Source organism: Nymphaea colorata, chromosome 2 (assembly GCF_008831285.2).
Source record: "Nymphaea colorata isolate Beijing-Zhang1983 chromosome 2, ASM883128v2, whole genome shotgun sequence".
Taxonomy (NCBI): domain Eukaryota; kingdom Viridiplantae; phylum Streptophyta; class Magnoliopsida; order Nymphaeales; family Nymphaeaceae; genus Nymphaea; species Nymphaea colorata.
In genome coordinates, this window is record NC_045139.1 from 29,225,347 (window position 1) to 29,243,803 (window position 18,457).

General features: G+C 40.6%; 2 protein-coding genes across 2 annotated transcripts; one reads left to right on the top strand and one right to left on the bottom strand.

The window, feature by feature from the left end:
- Nucleotides 1–2,631: 2,631 nt before the first annotated feature.
- On the top strand, nucleotides 2,632–6,801 carry LOC116248508 (sphinganine C4-monooxygenase 1). The gene is made up of 2 exons (XM_031621342.2): nucleotides 2,632–3,217; nucleotides 6,087–6,801. The coding sequence occupies exons 1-2, from the start codon at nucleotides 2,996–2,998 to the stop codon at nucleotides 6,624–6,626; spliced, it is 762 nt and encodes a 253-aa protein (XP_031477202.1). The 5' UTR covers nucleotides 2,632–2,995; the 3' UTR covers nucleotides 6,627–6,801.
- An 8,657-nt stretch (nucleotides 6,802–15,458) lies between these two features.
- On the bottom strand, nucleotides 15,459–17,033 carry LOC116247096 (protein PHYTOCHROME KINASE SUBSTRATE 4). The gene has a single exon (XM_031619055.2). The coding sequence runs from the start codon at nucleotides 16,892–16,894 to the stop codon at nucleotides 15,614–15,616; it is 1,281 nt and encodes a 426-aa protein (XP_031474915.1). The 5' UTR covers nucleotides 16,895–17,033; the 3' UTR covers nucleotides 15,459–15,613.
- Nucleotides 17,034–18,457: the final 1,424 nt, after the last annotated feature.

Here is an 18,457-nt window from a genome sequence, read left to right on the forward strand (position 1 = left end):
CCTTTGGTTTGATACCCTCCATCTCTTTTCATCTTAAGAGGAAGGAAGGGCTAATCTCCATTCTTTTGTGAATGCCAAGGGGAAGTGAGGAATGATCTTGTGAGGATTGATCTTTCTCTTGTTCGAATATACATTGGCGCAGTTTTCTCTTCTTGAATTAGTTAAAAGGGGATCGAAACGAAGAAAAAAAAAATTTCTTGTTCGATCTCATTCTTAAAATTTTTCTCTTAATTAAAGACGTTCTTATAAGCTATAATGCGTTAAGCATTGGCGTCACATCAAGTTAATATAAATGTACAAGGATGATCAGATTTTAAGTAAAGAAGAAAACAAGGAAGAAGGAGATAAAATCTCAAAAGAGCAGAAGTACTCGATGGTGAACTAATTTAAATGAAACAGCAATGTCCCTCATAAAAATTTCTTACTTTAAAACTAATAAGAAAATCTGAAACATTATGAATGTAGAGCTCATGGTTGCATGCAACAAGATAACATCCTACAATTAGATCAGGACGTGATGGAGAGATAAACAGCACTAACTTGCACTGAAATATAATTTTACATTTTCATTAATCTGCATTACAATTTACATCCATGCCTCCGCTACGGAAATTATTTTGACAAAAATATAGTTTCTTAAAAACAGTAAATTTCACAAACCAGTATTTTTAAGCTGATTTCTTTATAATTTGACACGCCTTTTTTTTTCTCTTCTTTCCTTGTTAACTATAGTTTTTAAAATTTTAACATAAACCAAAATATGATTTTCAAAATTTTTATATAGATTAAATTAAAATTTTGAAAATTTATAAATAAAAACTTTATAGTTTTTAAAATCCAAGAGGGAGCCACAGGCCCAGATCTACGGCATGCGGTCCATGCCTGTTGAAGGAGCGTAACAAATGGTCTGCCTCAGTCCGTTATTCATTTGCAGTCTTTCAACCGCATCAAGAAAATGTAGATTACAAAAACTTTTTGGAACATTTATGAAAACCCTCTACTCAACCTTGAGGTGTATCCATAAAAAAAAAAACGTGGATTCACCATCAGATTCTGATCTAAATAAATAGGATATAGTTTTAAATAAATATCCTATATTCAATATCTATAATCTGGTTTGGACTCCGACGTTGAACCTGATCTGCCTAGTGTTAAGCTTTCAATGAAAAGTATAGTTTTAAGTGGAAGATTGTTGAAAATCTTCAAGAACTTATAAGGGAGGTAATTAATTGCTCAGTTATCTTAACCCTAACATTTTCTTTGTGCTACAGCCAAAGCTGCTAAATGTCATATTATTGGAAAATCTTCAAGAGCCCATCTAGAGAGATGGTTAAATGGTTAGTTGTTCTTTTTTCTAATAGTTTGGCATTTAGATCGAATAGTTTGGTATTTAGATCGAAGCTGCTAGGAGATATGTTGGGATCCTTTAAGCTATGAACCCGAGGTTGGCGGGTTGTTGGAAAGTACTCATTTATAAAGCCGGGCCGGACAGGGTTTAGTGACATCAGTCGTTTATTATGATATGTCTCTCGTGATTTTTTATGGTTGTTCTTAAATAATATTTTACATTTTTTTTTTTCGGTTCCATGATTACGTCTTATATGGATCGAACGTAGTCAGAAAATTTATGTTTAAGAAGATAAAAAAGATTAAGATAACATCGATTAGGAAGTAAATGCATGTCTGTGGCCGCTAATGTGGAGAAGGCACATGTTATTTAGACACCAAGTGAGATATCAACTTCTTGTTCCATCTCATTTTTAAAAATTTTCTCTTGGTTAAAGGTGAAACCCGTTTGAATATGGTGGAAAATGTCTTAGATGAAATGTCCTAAGACCTAATTTCTGTTATTTCTTTTTTTTTTTTAATTGCAGCTAATTTGGCGTTACACAAATTCTTTTGGGAGTTTTTAACAAGAGAAAAAAAAAACACCAAGGCTCGCCTTTTATATATAGCCTTATTTTAAAAATTTTAGTTTAAAAATAATAGGAAAGTTGTAAGTTGATCTGAATGAAAAACAATTACAAATCAATCCCGAAGACATTGGTTCAATAGACGAGACAACCACCGGCAGGCGGTCAGTTTTCATTTTCGTACTAAAAAAATATATTGACACATCTATCCTCAGACACACAGAAAACAAGTTTGGTACCACATTAGTGAAAAAATTCAGATCTAAATATTCTAGATTTTGATGAAAACCTTTGAATCTCCAGTAAAACTTAAAAGTTTTGAAGATGTGGAGTGGCATGAGCATCAACTTCCTTGTGATTCCTACACAAGCTTAAATGGGGAAGAAAGGAATTCGGCTGTCACTCGAAGAATAGTCCAGTTACTTTGGTTGACTTGGTCGTAGTCTTTGGTCAAGTTGGCAATTTGGATCTTGGGTCATCAATCATGGAGAAGACTAATGGTGACTTTGAATGATGGAAGGAAAAATGTTTTCTGTTATTAAAGTTATTTATTTTTATCAAGAGTTAAATTATATATTTTTAACGTATTTCAGTTTTTTTTTCCACTGCACCAGTCCGTACTGGAAATTAGGGCGAAAGTCTGTACTTCCCTTGCAAAATTGAAAAAAAATCTCGCCCTATTGTTAAAACTCTTCCAACCGATCTCTGTCGATCCAGCTACAGTCGGTTTGAATCATCTCCAACCAGGACGGGCTTCCTGTGAATTCGGCAACGTCAACAATAGCCCCACCTTGACAAAAACAACGTCGCTGTCTGAGAGTTTGATCGCTCCTTCCTTCTTATGGATTCCATGGTCTTCTCCTTCTCCCGTGGACAACTTCGCCCTGGCAGAGTCCCCGTTTCCTCGCTTCTGCGTTACTCGCGACCTTTTTTCCTCCAAATTCGTCGAAACCGTCAATCTCGTGCTCATTCTACTGCAAGATAAAGACTCCCCACCAAGCCTTTCCCCATATTCGTGAGACAAAGCTTGGTTTTTTGCGAGAAGGATCAAGGTTCATTTGCAGTCTTCTTGGCCGCCGGGGATGGTTGGATTTGTCTCCGACGAATTGTTGGGTACCTTTGTGCCCATCCTGGTCTATTGGGTATACTCTGGGATTTACGTCTTGTTGGATAGGTTCGAGGATTATAGGTTGCACACGAGAGCTGAAGAGGATACTAAGAATCTTGTTTCCAAGCGGACGGTCGTGAGAGGCGTTCTACTCCAACAAGCAATTCAAGCCGTCGTCGCCACCGCCTTGTTTGCGGTATGTTTTTTTCAATCTTTCCGGTTGCTTCTGAGAACAAGTGAAGTTTATTTCTTTCTTTTTCAGGTTGCATGGTTAGGATGTAAGTCTTTGTTTGGCTTGCAGCACTTACCAAACGAATGGAATCAGTTTTGGGGGGTTTAATTGTTTTTGGGTTTATGGATTTACTTTGTTGGAATGTTGTGTTCTTTATGTTTATCTTGGTCTTCTTGTCCTGTGGCTGTTTTTATGGACTTGGGGAGGTTGAATTCAGTCAATCCCACGATTGGCTTATGTGCTTTTTAGTAGTCTGCTTTCCAGATTGTGTGTACTAGTGGTGAGAAGACTTCATTTTTCTGAATCTCTTTCTAGCATCTGTATTTAGGATATTTTGAAAGAGAGAATTTTTCAAGGGCCTTGTTTTTTGTGTTGGATTTTGTGTTCTGGATTCTTTGAAGGGCAGCTTACAGTTCATGGATGCCATGGTAACTGGTTGTACTCGTTGTAGATAAGTCCAATCCCTTATTTTAGTTTACGTCTTTGAATCAAACCTGCTGTATACTGTAGAAGTTTTGATTCAGGGGGATGGTACGGAGGCTTCAGGTTGAATTCTTCCGGTTAGGCCACAACGCGGTACGTGTGCTTTGGCTGTCGTAAAAGCATCCTAAGTGCAGATTTCACGGGCACCACCGTCTGTACAAAGTGTATATGTGGTCCATTCGTGCTAGAAATTTTGAAACAAAAGATGGACTTCTTTCGATTGAGGACAATTTCCATCTCATTTCTGTCATATGTCTCTAGCTTTTGACCCTCTACCAACGGTTTGTCTTTAAATTCTTGTTGCAATTTACGTAGGAAATTTTGTTGTTCACATTCTTGATGCTCTCTCTCTCTAGGAATTAGGAAGCTGCTGTGTCAAGAAATAATCTAGGCACAATATTAAGGTTGGTGAATGAACTGGGCATGCTACTTGGATCTGTTCTCTTTGGCACATTAGCCTGAATACATGGTTTCTTTGTCGATTTGTAACATTTTAATGAGCTAAGCCAGAAGAAAGGTATTTCAGCTCATTGGCAGATCCCATCCATCCTATGGCCTCCATTTTAGCATCCAAAAGCACTACAGACTAGGACACAAAGTCATAATTAGATGCAGACATATATGGACATCATTTCACTAAAAAACTGGTTGATACGATACTGTTCCCATTTATAGAATGATACAGACGTTCTAGCGACAGATAGATAAAATAGTCACCTGTGCATCCCAATTTGTTGGTTTCCAGAAGTGCTGAGAGGTTCGTGAATAAACACATGATTGCTTAAACTAAAATTTGAACACAGCATCCGGTTTAGAATAAAGATGGCTAGACAAAAACAACATGTATTATGAATCTCAGATTAGACCTCAAATAAATGTGTTCACATTTACAAAGGCAGCAAACCTTGCAATGTTATGAAATATGAACTTATAGATTCTTATATATTTGAAAAGAACCAGACAAATCTAAGTAGAATGGGAGGATTTTCTAACAAAGATGTCGTTTCTAACAATGATTCTAGATGTACATGGAAGCCAAATAATTTAGCGTGTGTTGTCCTTCAATTTTTGAAAAGCAAATATATTTGCACATTCACAATAACAACAAGTCTATGTTATTAACCTAATAGTTTCGTATATATTTTAAGCAAACATACAAGCTACGGAAATACAGGAAGATTTTTAACAAGGATGTCATTTTGAACAATGATAGCAAACCAACAATTTATTATATTTTTTCCTTAAAGTTCTAGAAGACCTAGTCAAACACACACACACATACTCATGTATCATCATCGTTTACTCACAACTTGCATTCTATGTCACCTTCTTTCTACTCAAGAGTTGCCCTGTGCTTTCGATCTTACATATGTTCAGGCTCCCTATTACTCATCTAGGGCACAGTGACAACAACTGACCACTAGTCAAGATTGGGCACTGCCTTTGAATTTTCACATGCATGCATGCACGCACATCTATGGATACTATAAATACTTATTCTTGTTGTGAGGAATCAAAGACCTTTCATCTTTTCCTTGCTAAGAAATTGGGAAGATTTTAATTGTGGTGTTTTGACCAGTCAATTTAGCACTTTATCATGAATGTATAAGCAGCTCAAGTTGCAGTAAGATATACTGTAGGATAACCTTAGATTCTCAAGAAATTGGATTTGACCAAGTTTTTTTTTAGGACAAACTTTTGAAGCTGGTGTTGTCAGCTAATCTTCTCTCTCTCTCTCTCTCTCTCTCTCTCTCTCCCTCTCTCTCTCTCTCTCTCTCTCTCTCTCTCCCTCTCTCTCTCTCTCTCTCTCTCGTGTGTGCGCGCGCTGGATGTTGACTGGGAATTCAATAAGTTTCTCTTTAAGTTTACAAATTTAGGATTTCTTTCAACATGAATATAAATTAGCATTCTTTTAGCTATTGGAAATCTCTTTGTAGGTCAATTACCAGATAGACGAAGTTTTTACCTTATTGGATACAAGCATCCTGCATGTGTTTAACTGAAGTAGTGTTTTATGGTCTTTTTTTAAGGTCGAATAGCTATGCTTTGCTTTTCAGTAACTAGTTGTCATACTTTGCTTTTTAAGGTCGAATAGCTATGCTTGACTAGGGTTTCTAGAGAGAAGAAACTAAGCTGAGGGCATGGCTTTTGTTGATGTTGAAGCTTCCTTATAAAAGCTTCAAAACACATGGAACTTAATCTACTTGATATTGCAATTCTAGTAAGTACTGGTAGACTTGAACTGTCATGCATTTTCCTATCCAGCTTCAATGAAACTTTTTCATGTGCTCTCGGTCGTGGCTTTATGTCTTTCAATTTCAGTTTCATGATAAATCTTTTCAATGTGCAGGTCAGTGGGAACAGTGGAAATGCTTCCTCTGCTCAACTCTCAACCTTTACACACGTGAAGCGGTTCATTATTGCAATGTTTGTGATGGACACATGGCAGTATTTAATGCATAGATACATGCATCACAACAAGTTCCTGTACAAGCATATTCACTCCTATCATCATAGGCTTGTGGTCCCTTATGCCTTTGGCGCCCTATATAATCATCCAGTGGAGGGTCTGCTTATGGATACTGTTGGTGGTGCTTTATCATTCCTCATCTCAGGGATGTCACCTCGTGCTTCCATTTTATTTTTCTCTTTTGCTACCATCAAAACAGTTGATGATCATTGTGGACTATGGTTGCCCGGAAACTTGTTCCACATTTTTTTCCAAAATAATACTGCATATCATGATATTCACCATCAACTTTATGGAAACAAATACAATTTCTCACAGCCATTCTTTGTTGTGTGGGATAAGGTCCTTGGGACATACATGCCTTACACTCTTAAGCAAAGAAAAGATGGTGGTTTAGAAGCTTATCGAACCAAAGACTGAGGCAGATGGTAATATTCTGTTCATGTAGAGTTGCACTTATAGGACATGCATATAAATATATTGGTGAACAGCGTTATTGTAATCTACTTTTTCTTCTTTCTTTTAAACAGAGAATTATCAGCTCTTATGTGTACCTGAATGGTCTTTAGTATTTAATGACATTATTGCATATAAATCCCTCCACAGCTGTCTGATGGTTCTTCTGAGAAGAGTATTGAACTACAGGAAATAAATGAAATATTCTGATGTTCAGTAACTTGAACATGATTTTTGTGCGCGATAGACCATAACTTGGTGTGCCCTTCAGTGATGTGATTTAGTGCAAGCTCGATGACATTTATTGATTGCCCTCCCGATGTGTCTTGATGTACATTCAACCATGTGAACCGTTGCTGTATTCCTGAAAGTTGTTAAATCTGAAATAAGGTTTGGACACTTAGATACAAAGCTTCATTTTTTCATATGTAATCTGCGACCTGAACCCTTTCTAAAAAAAAATCCTTATATTTAACATCATGGTCCAACTTTTGCCTGCAAGTTCTCTGCTTATTTGGTGTGAGCAACTTGTGGATGTCAACGAACTGGAATGTAACCAAGTCAAAATCTGCAGATGAATGGGCCGATCAGGCTCAAGATTTTGTTTCCTGGTGGGCAGGAGGTATTTGGGTTTCCTGCACCCTTGACCTTGTAACGTAGGTGGAATTCCCCTACTGTTACTAGGAAAGACACGTAATATCTTAGCTTACTGGTAGTCTTTTTCCATTTCTACGTTTGGTGCAGCATAATATTAATGAAATGTCCGTATTGCCATGAAATTGCTTCAAGAAAACATGCCTTGGAAATTTCCTGTGGTTCGTCCAAGTCGACTGATGATACTCGTGCTGCCGTGCACTTGCATATTTCGTATTACATGAAATGCCTTTGAGCATTTTCACAGCTAAAGAATGTCCGAACCAGTTTCCAGACTGCTACAAAAAACTACAATATTGGTATTTTTGATGCCACGGGGTCAAACTTTTTGTAAATGTCTCGTTTAATTGCTTTAAGTATGTCTATGCATGTGTAAGCATCCGTGCAATTATCGATGGGTGTTACTGTGTTGGTCTCTCAGATCTACATGGAGTCTAACAATGCATCCGGAACCACAACAGCCAAGTCAACATATCTCGTGAAAGGCTCCGGTCGGGGTTTTAGAGTATGAACCAGAAGCCAAAAGGATAGGTCATTATCAATTTAGGGATGTCAATATATCCAATCTGCATCAGATATTGAACTGAACCATTCCAAAAAAATTGGATATGAAAAAAAAAATTACTTTCTGATTAAAACATGAGGTGAAATTCGGATTTAAAAAATGACATCCGATCATATTCAGATTCAGATATACATAGTTATTTGATCGGATTCAAATTCATACACATACATTTTTTGAAAATCGATTAGACTCGCATTCAAAATTCAGGTTCAGATTTGGAAGCAAATGTAAAAAACGATTTGTGTTCGGATATAAATGTAAAAATCAGTGTGTGTTTCTAACATGTAAAGTGGAAACATGATTGGTTACGCATATAAAAATATTTCTGCTGGAAAATGCAGCCAGGTCTTTTGAGTAGCTTTAGACAGGATAAGTTGGCGCGGTAAGCTATCATGCGAGCGACTCAAAGAAATCAGCGACCCCACCAATACTTACACCTACTCCAACCGTAGAGACAATACCAATCTAGTCCAATGTAAACTTGACTGGTGCCTTGTCAGTCCTAGCTGGGAGGACATGTTTTCCTACAGTTGGACGTTAACTACAAAGTGCCGGCCCACGTCTGACCATAAAGCTTTGATCATGTCTATCACAAATCAGACCTCTAAGCCATTTTCATTTTGTTAGGCCTTGGCTTATGGTTCATGAGGCCAGAAACATAATCCAGCAAGCATGGCAACAACCCAGTAGTAATTGTCCCATGCAGAACTTTACAATGAAGCTTAAAACAGTCAGCCAGCGACTAAAAGTCTGGAACAGACTCCAATTTGGAAACATCGGCCTCAGAATTCAATCCCTCTATGGTGAGTTGGACAGGTTATCCAAAAGTATTGAAGACGGTCACCTAGCAGATATTACAAAAGAAGCAGAAGTGAGACATGATCTTCAACGAGCTCTGGATTGGGAGGAAGTCCTCTGGAGAGACAAAGCCAAGACCCGCTGGCTTCGCAATGGTGACCGTAACACCAAATTTTTCCAATCAGTTGCCAAGAATAGAGAACGGAAAAACAAAATTACTAAACTCATGATTGGCGATGAGATGATTGAAGGAGATGACAACATCAACAACGCTGCCACTCTCTATTTTGAAACATTTATGAGCTCAGATTTTGCTAATGGTGAATTGTTTGAGCATATGATGCAGGGTAATACTGTCTCTTATATGGAAAATCAATTTTTAGAAGCTCCAGTGACCAAGCAGGAAATTAAAGATGTTGTTTTCAGCCTCGATCGGGGATAATGCAGCAGGTCCAGACAGGTTCCCCAACTATTTCTTTCAAGACATGTGGGCAGTGGTTGGAGATGATACATGTAAAGCTGTCACCTATTTCTTTAATTCAGGAAGACTGTGTAAGGAGGTAAATCACACCAATATCATGCTCATTGCTAAATTTCAGGGAGCAGAAAGAATTGATGACTTTAGGCCAATTGCCTTTTGCAACACGCTATATAAAATCATATCAAAAGTAATGGTTGCTCGCATGCAAAGTATCTTAGCGCGAATCATTGATCCATCCCAAGGGGCTTTTTTGAAGAATCGAGTGATCCACGACCAGCTTCTTCTTGCACAAGATATCATGGACTGGTGTCTGAATGGTAAACAACGAGTTGCTTGCCTCAAATTGGACCTCTCTAAAGCTTATGACCACATCTCCTAGGACTTTCTTGAGAAGAGTATGCAATGTCTTGGTTTCAGTCAGGATTGGATCTCCAAGCTAATGACCACTGTGAGAACCACATCATATTCCTTACCGATCAATGGTCATGAAGGGAGACGTTTTGGTAGTAAAAGAGGAGTCAGATAAGGGGATCCTCTATCCCTCTACCTTTTCATTATGGCAATGGAAATGGTTTCTAGAGGTTGGAAAAGTCAAGTGATGCACACAAAGATCGCCCTCCCGAGAGCTCCTAGAGCGATGGAGAAAATCAGCTCCATCATGTTTGCTGACGATGTTCTGATCTTTTGCAAAGCCACCAGTCACTCTTTACAAAGAATAAAATTTTTCTTTGTGGAGATGGAAAGCACTCCAGGGTTAAAGATCAACCCCCCAAATCTAAAATTATCTTTTGTAATGTTCACTAGAGTGATCAACCTAGCTTGGCAGCAATTCTTAACTGAAAAATTACCAATTTACCCCTAAAGTATCTTGGTCTTTCCCTCCTCTCAGGTGCCTAACAGAGGAAATTTGTAGAGATTTGACTGATAAATTTGACAAAAAACTTTCAAACTGGAAAATGACCTCCCTTTCTTATAGTGGCAGGCTTTGTCTCATCAAGCACAACCTTCAATCTCTACAAAAATTGGAAGCTTCAATGGCCAGATTCATATGAGCTGATAATCCAATTGGTACGCACAAATATAGATGGAAGGCATGGAGCACTCTCTGCAGGCCTAAAGAAGAAGGCAGAGTAGGTCTCAAGAAGTTGGAGGCAATGAATGCTTCTCTTCTCGCGAAAAGGGTCTGCCAGCTTGTCAATAGCAACTCCCTTGCATGGAATTGGTGTAAGAATAGATGTTTGGGATCAGTCAAGAGCCTGTGGTTCCTTAAAAGACCATGGACTGGTTTTTACTTTTGGAAAAGTCTAGGTTGGGCTTGGACAAAGATCGAAGACAAGATTGTTTGGACAATCGAAGATGGTCAATCTGCCCTCTTTTGGTTGGACAAGTGGGGAGATGTTCTGCTCAAAAACTGTATTCAAGCTAATGACTATATACTGTCAGTAAGAACTTCCACCTCAATGTTGTTATGGCTCGAAACAAATATCTGCAGCAGTCGATCAACATTCCTCTTGCCATGACTCAGGTTAGTAAAATCACCTTGACTGACAATAGGGACTCGCTTGGGTGGAAATCTGATCCCAACATGAAGTTGTCATCAACTATGTTCTATGAAGCTCTCAGACACAAAGCTAATAAGGAGCCCTGGCGTAAATTAATTTGGAATAACACTGCTCCCCCAAGGGCTTGTTGGTTCGTCTACATGGCATGCGACAATAGGCTACCCACTTTGGACTGTATTCAACGAAGAGGAATCACTCTAGTTAACAGATGTGCCTTATGTCGCAAAGCCCAGGAATCCAACTGCCATATCCTCATTCAATGTGACCAGGCCCGTAAAACTTGGCAATGGATAGTTAAGAAGTTTGGAAAGTCTAGAGTGCCCTGAGAGGATATTAACCAGGAGCTCCAAATCTGGATGAATAATCGTTTCAAGCACCATTGGATGACCAAATGTTGGTCTGTCACCTTTCATATAGTTTGCTGGCAGCTGGGCGGTCAGGAATATGGCCTACCATGAAGGTTGGCTTGCGAATGGGGCTCAATCCCTTTACCACATCATTTGGCAGAAATGCAAAGAGGCCTATAAAGCCTTTCAATGGAATGACATGGATACAAATCTGGTTGAACTTTGGGGGAGCCATGGTCTCATTTGTTCAAATGTAGTGGAAGATGTAGGCATCTTAGATAAGTTGTATGTCATCACTGTCATCATTAAATGCAAAAGAATTGTGGTTGGGTGCCTACAAGACTCAGATGCTAACATTAAAGGCACTTTGTCCCTAGAAGCATGTTATGGTTAGATGATGCAGAATTTAACATACTCAAGTGGGAGGAAACTGTGCGCTCCACCAACCCGATCCCCCTTGCCATTTATTCCAACAACAAAGGATAGATCAGACGCCTCAAGTCTATTATTGAAGGTAGAAGGAATTGGCCTGAGAAATGACGTTTTTTATCTAAACACAGTGGCCACTGGAGGCTCACAGATGATACAATTCCCTTCAACATCGGCTCTTTGATAAGGGACTGCTCTGACCCTTTTGACAGATACTCTACTAGTTGATCATCTTATATGCTCAATTTTGTTTTTTTGGGTGAGGCGTTTTAGCCTGGTTTTGTATTACTTGTGAGGGGTTGCTGTGTTAGCAGCTCTGTTTTTTTTTTTTTTTTGACGTCTCTACTTACCGTTTGATGCATGGCATTCTTGTCAATCTTGTACATCTTTCTTCATGTACATATAATTCCTTCTCAATAAATGGTGGGGAGCCTACCTCCCAACATTCTTCATTGGAAGTTGTCATGCGAGCAATCATGGTTCGATTTAAACGGGCCTCACTCTCTTCCTCTTTCTTTTTATGTGATATATTTCGACTGGTACGTGCGCCTCCCTCGTTCCACAATGGCTTGGAGCTAGACTGGCATGTTGAAGGGGTACAGGTCCTGGTTTCCCTTGAAACTCCTTCAAGAATACTTGCTTGCAGTAACTGATCAAGAGTTATGGCTCATATCACTGGTACAAACACTGCGTAGAATTTTCATTACAATTAATGGCGTTTTTTGGTAGAGTCTCACAAACTAACCATTCTTAATGTCTGTTCATCAACGCCTAATTTATTTTCCTCTTCTCTGTGTGTTTTGCATTGACATGATCACCAGCCATGCTGAGACCCACCTCATTAACAGATTGGTGGGTTGTTCTTTGAGCTCGATTATTTGTAAAAGGCAGGAATCAAGTTGAGGTGATTCGAAACCATATCTAGCTTTCACCAACAAAGTGTCTGCCTGCAAAGCCACTACCAACGGTGATTGTAGTTTGCTGCAATGCTTGAATTTAAGTTAATCTCTTAGTGGCTGGCTGTTGTGCAAAGACTTGGGACACAGTTCTAGCTGTTTTTCCGACCAACCCCCATTAATTCCAGGGTTTCTACAGCTAGCTCTACCCATTTATCATTCTACTTTTCCGTTCGTAATTATTTGCCTATTAAATAAGGGACCATGACAAGTCCCCTTGTAAATGCTAAAAGCATTGTCCCCATCTTGAAGAATATCTTGAAAGGCCTTTATTTCCTTCGATCAAATGGGCAGATGAAGCTAGATCTAGCCAGATCATGGAAGTTGGGTTGATTTTTTTGTAGAATGCTTATAGTTGTGGCCTTCAAATAAATTTCCCTGCTAGTGTCTCTGTTTTTGCCTTTTTTTTTTTTTTTCAACACTTGGTTAAAATCGAAGCGCTAACCCATTACTAATGTAATAAGCCTGCACTACTGAATGAATGGGTGGACTCTATCTAGAGGACATCTTGATCTTGCTGTTGTAGTAAAAAAGCTAACGATCCGATTCTGCAAACCTTTTTCTTTTCTAGTAATAAGAACCTTGAAGTTCATGACCTTCGCCTGCTAAACAACTAACAAGTGTTCATCAACTTGCGTCATGATTGTGGACGCAACACTTTTAGTTCATGAACTTGGTTGTTCACGTTAAGAATCAAAACGTGAAAGAAGAAAGGGTTTGGTCAGAATTACTGCCTAGAGAACCCTTTTATCTGACTGAACATAGAGTAAGAAACATGTCTATTCAGAGAAGAATCATATTATGTTTATTTAATTGAGCTTCTCCACAATTTCCACCACTGGTTTATATTCAGTTTAACTAATATTTCAGCAGATCCTGTGTGGTACTGAGATAAATCTGATCTTCCCTGTATGCGTGTGTACAGACTACTTGAAAGCCCTTGTGGCAAACCTCCTTTCACCATATGTCATCTTACAACAAAATGTGGAGCCACTCGCAGTTACATTTCTTCATATCTTCATCTGATCAGTGTTCAAAATTTGGGCCAACTAGCCAATGGGCAAGATCCATCACATCATATCAGCCATCGTCTGTGTTGAATTTGATCTGACCTTGCCTCATATCCTGAACCACTGAAGTGGATGAAGCTCAAACAGCTCCTGCATCTTGCCAGGCAACTCACTTGCATCTTGTGGCGGATGATACCCTGAGATATACAGTTGCCCCCACAATGGATCAACTGGCTCTCAACTTCGAAGTCAGCAATCGCGGCTTGCTCTTATGATCGTTGGTCCACGTAAACGTGTGTGAACGCAGATGGCTCGATCGTCGGAAACGATGGCCCAAATTCAATCACTCTAGTAATCACTTTCAGTCATGAGCGACATTCTTGCAGATTCTGTGATCATATCTTCCTTTCCTATTGAATGGCATTGATGATTAGCTACAGGGGCATGGCCCCATATACTGCAGCTGCAGGACACCCGTTTCATTTCAGCCATTGGGGTTCCTTTCAAGAAAGGGAGACTAAGGCTCAAGTTGATAAGCAAGAATTTAAAGCCGAGTTGCCAATACAGTTGTGATGTCACTACGAGGTAGCAAGATGTTGGCATCCATTACAGAGGAGGAATATGATCATTCCTTCCTATGCATAAATGATTTATTCATTTATTCCTTCGCTTGCTTGATTTTGTGTGGTGCATGTGTTTTATAATGATGGGAGTCAAGCTGAAAATAAATCAAAATGAATGTGGGGGAGCTTGGCCTGCTCATATGATGGGGACATTCAAATGCTCAAGAGATTACAGCTCTCTCTCTCTCTCGCTCTCGTTCGCGCTCACACGCACACACACATGTGGCATGCTAGCAGCGCAGGTGGGTGTGTGCACGCACACACCGACAGACAGACACAGAGTTTCTGCTACAACAAGCATTAGAACTCTGTAGCCATTCATTCCTGCAGAAGAATTTATCCATTTAATGTAAATTATGATTATGGGTCCACAAAGTACGCATCTGTTTTAGATTAAGATGGATGATAAAACCGAGGCCAGCACTGGCAGCTTCAAACATGGCGTCCTGGTTTGGTCATCTAATTTTAAAGATGTTCATTGCCCACTTAAAGGTGTTAAGAGTTGGGGCTGAAACCTTGTAACTTGAGCTCTTCCATGGCGTTGTCCTTACAAGATTGTGGGCGGCGCTCAACTCACTGAGCTGAGTTGACCTCTTACAGACACAACTGTTTGGTGGTCCGGTCCTTGTCGTGGTTGAGACCCTAAACTAAATTATCTATAGTACTTAAAACACACCTAATGTTACGAAAGGAGCAACTTGTGGATCCACTTGTGCTTCGTCAGTAAAAAGGTTCAGCCCAACGTGTATGATTAACTGACATAACTAAGTTTTTGTTGCTGAGAGGCGTAAGATAGTTCATCTGGCTGGGAAAGCATGATATCAAGTTGAAGGTACAATATCCGGCCCCGACCAAGCACCGACGTAGCCCTCAACCTTCCGGCGACGAAAAAGATGGGAGTGTGGTCTCAAGATGAAGGTAACCAAGCACCGATGTAGCCCTCAATCTTCCGGTGACAAAAAGGGAAGGCTTGAACTCTTTTCCGGCGGTGGATAGTAGCACTCTTTCACCCAAAAAGGACTTCATACATATTCGCTCAGTCATTGGGGAGTGGATGAAGTTGTTAAAGATGTTTAAAATGTAGCAATACCTTGCTGCACAGGCTTCCACGAAGCTAAAAGCATCTAAAAAAGAAAAAATAATGTGGGCTGCTAAAACCAAGTTCGTTGTTAACCCTTTCATATTCTTATTACAACGTCAACCGAAAAATAATGATAACTTACATTTATTTACTTGTAATCATAGATATATTTCACACAAGCAAACTTTTCCCTAATTTTTCTGCAAATTATAAAGCTATCACAAGGATTCCCGGAATGAAATTTGCTCGTAAGATTCTGAATAACATCAGCTGATCAGCAGAATAATTGCTTGACAACAATCGCGTTTATGACACAAAAAAGTGATACAATTAATGAAACAGAACACCAGTTCTTACACGAATACACAAACTGAATCGTGAAATCCACCACAAACTTGTAAAATCTTGAAATTGAGACAACTATCATATGTTCACAACAGGGGAACTAAAGCACGTTTACGGGCTTGGGGTGATAGGGCTGCGCCTGTAAAGGTTCCAGGCACGGCCCACATTTATCGGCCGGCGGTTTGATCAACGAGTCGGCCGCGATGTTGACCGCCCTTTCGCTCCGGCAACCTAGAAGGCTCGGCCTCCTCTTGTTCGCGCCTTCTGGTATCGGCAGTCCCGGACCCGAACCCAAGCCCAAGCCCATGCCCCTACCATCAGCGCCTGACAGCCGGCCGACCAACTCTGACCCGTCGGCCATGCTTGCAGTCGCTACGCTCCACTCGATGCTAGCCTCGCTGGGCTCGTAGCAAGACGGCGACGCAGTGCTGGACATGGCGCGCCGCAGGTATGACCCGACTTGGCTCGACACCACGTCGAGCTCAAACAGGTCCGAGCTCGCATCGCTGGCTGCATCATCGTCGCGCGGTCCGGCGCCCGGCGACACCACGTCCGCACGGCGTGAGGACAACCTCCGGCCGCTGGAAACTCTAGGGCCCACGTCCTCTGACCTGAATACCTCTATGGATATTCGAGGCTTCTGAACATCAGACCCGACTTTAGCGGGGATCTTTCCCGGCAAATTAGCGGTCGGAAATGTACCGGTCTCTTTCCTTGCCCTCTCGAACCTGCCGGATCTCAGCAGGAGTTCTGGAGGGAGCTTGAGGATCCGGTCCGCAGGATCCGATATGCCTAAGACGATACGTTTCGACAACGACTCAGTGTAACCGGATCGGATGTCGAAGATCGGTTTTCGAGTTTCTTGGACCTTCACGTCGTCGGTCCGAACCGATTTCATCCCAGAGCAAGGGCATCCCATGAACACTATTCTGTTCTTCTGACGCTTCCCGTTGGGTCGCGGTTCGGTCCTCGGCTGGTGGCTCCGAAGGAGCGCGGCCTGGCTGTTGGCGCTCGACTCGGAGCTGCGACTGGGGGTCACCGGTTTGTAGACCCGCGGACTCAGAATCCCGAGACGCAACTGGCCGTCGTCCTCCCCTTTGAAGTACTTCTCGGCGCCGAAGACGCCGATCTCCTCGTCCTTGGGCTTGAGGCTGGGAAGGAAGGGGTTGCCAGGGCTGAAGAGACTCGGAGATGTGCCGGCGATGCCGACCGAGTCGGCAAGCTTCAAGACGACAGCAGGGCCGTCGACTCGATGGTGCTGGCGATGCCGGAAGGCGGGCGAGTCTCGGAGGTGCAACTGGGAGATGCCGGGCGTGATGGCCTTGCTGTAACTCGGAACCAGAGTTCCGTTGCCGTCGGCTGTGATCCTGAGGGTGGTCATAGTTTTTATAGAGAAAGACAGACAACGAGAATTTAGTTTGATGGCACAACACAGTTCCTCGCACAGAGAGAGAGAGATCAGAGAGATTGTAGTCTGATGGCACAACTCAGTGATTCACAGCTAGAGAGAGAGGGAGGGAGGGAGGGAGAGAGAGGAGGTGATGGAACAACACAGTGGGAGAGATATAAATAGAAGAGTGACGTTGCATGGAACATTAGGGAAGCGATTAGGAGAAGATTTAATGGCGCTGAGTTACGAGACAGAAGGGGAGCGCACAGGGTGAAAATGTAGAGCCCATTCAATATTCATGGTCTTGATCGAGCTCCTGTAAAATGGGTTGGATTCGTGCTGTTCGCCCCCGATCTAGGACGTGGGTTTTGCTTTTGAAATTTTAATCAGTTAAAATTTGTTATTTTGCATTTTTGTTGTCTACATTTTGGATTCAAATTGCTGTCATGTCATGTGTGTGCATATATATATATATATATAATTTGTATTGCTGAAATTAGATCAAGTCAGATTGATCTCAAGGTAAAGAGGCAACTAACCTTGAAATCTCGAGTTATTCCAGCTGGTTTCCCCATCAGCATTCCACATAATGATAAACTCCACAAAATGATAAGAACAAAGTAAACATGTTGAAGACCAATTTTTGGCTATGTAGTCAGATGCCAAGAACTTTGATTTTTCCTAATTTTTTACTGTAAATGTTGAGAAGATAATTTTACAAGAACACGCTTTGATTTCTGAAAGGGCATCCAAAAGCATGTTCACATTTTGAATATGTTAAATTTGACTGCCTGATTTACACATCAAAGAAGTTGTTAAATTAGGTCTTTCTTGTTATACAACCAAAAAACTGGATGTTTCCACGGTAATAAATCAAAAAGTAAGTTCTGGACACCCTGACCGACGTCTCAACTTAATGATATTTGCAAGTTGCAGGTACCAAACTGCGATAATTTCAGTTTACTACTGACTCTGCTCTGATTAATGTTTAGGTAAAATTTACAAAACATGATATACACCACCAATAGTGTTCCCATTGTTCTCTATTTGGGCGACTTTCTATTTTGTGTATGAAAATTAATCAAGAAGCACTATACAATATTTAATAAAATAAAAAATGCTTAATGTTCCTCATCCCCCTCCAGTATTTCTTAATATCAAGTTACTTGATATTAAAATAATGTTTTCGGATGTGTGAAAAAAGAAAAGGGGACCATGAAGCAGATGTGACATTATATAAACCACCAAGCACTTTCCACACTTTAATGAAATGGAAAAGGTGATTATGAATGAGGGGAATTTTTCCCCGATATTAACGTGCAAGGGCTGGGAGGGTGGTCCTTAAAAAAGTGGGTTCACGGTAGCTTGGTGAAGGAAAGGGCGTGGTTGGTTGGACGCAGTCACGGCCACCGCATCAATGCATGAGAGCGAGGGTTGGCGTCCTCGACCAGCCATTTTCATCACTTATGCTGCTAGTTAGCTGCCCCACATTTCCCTTTCACTTCCGTTAATACCTATGTAACAAACACTCCACATTTCACTTCATATAATGCT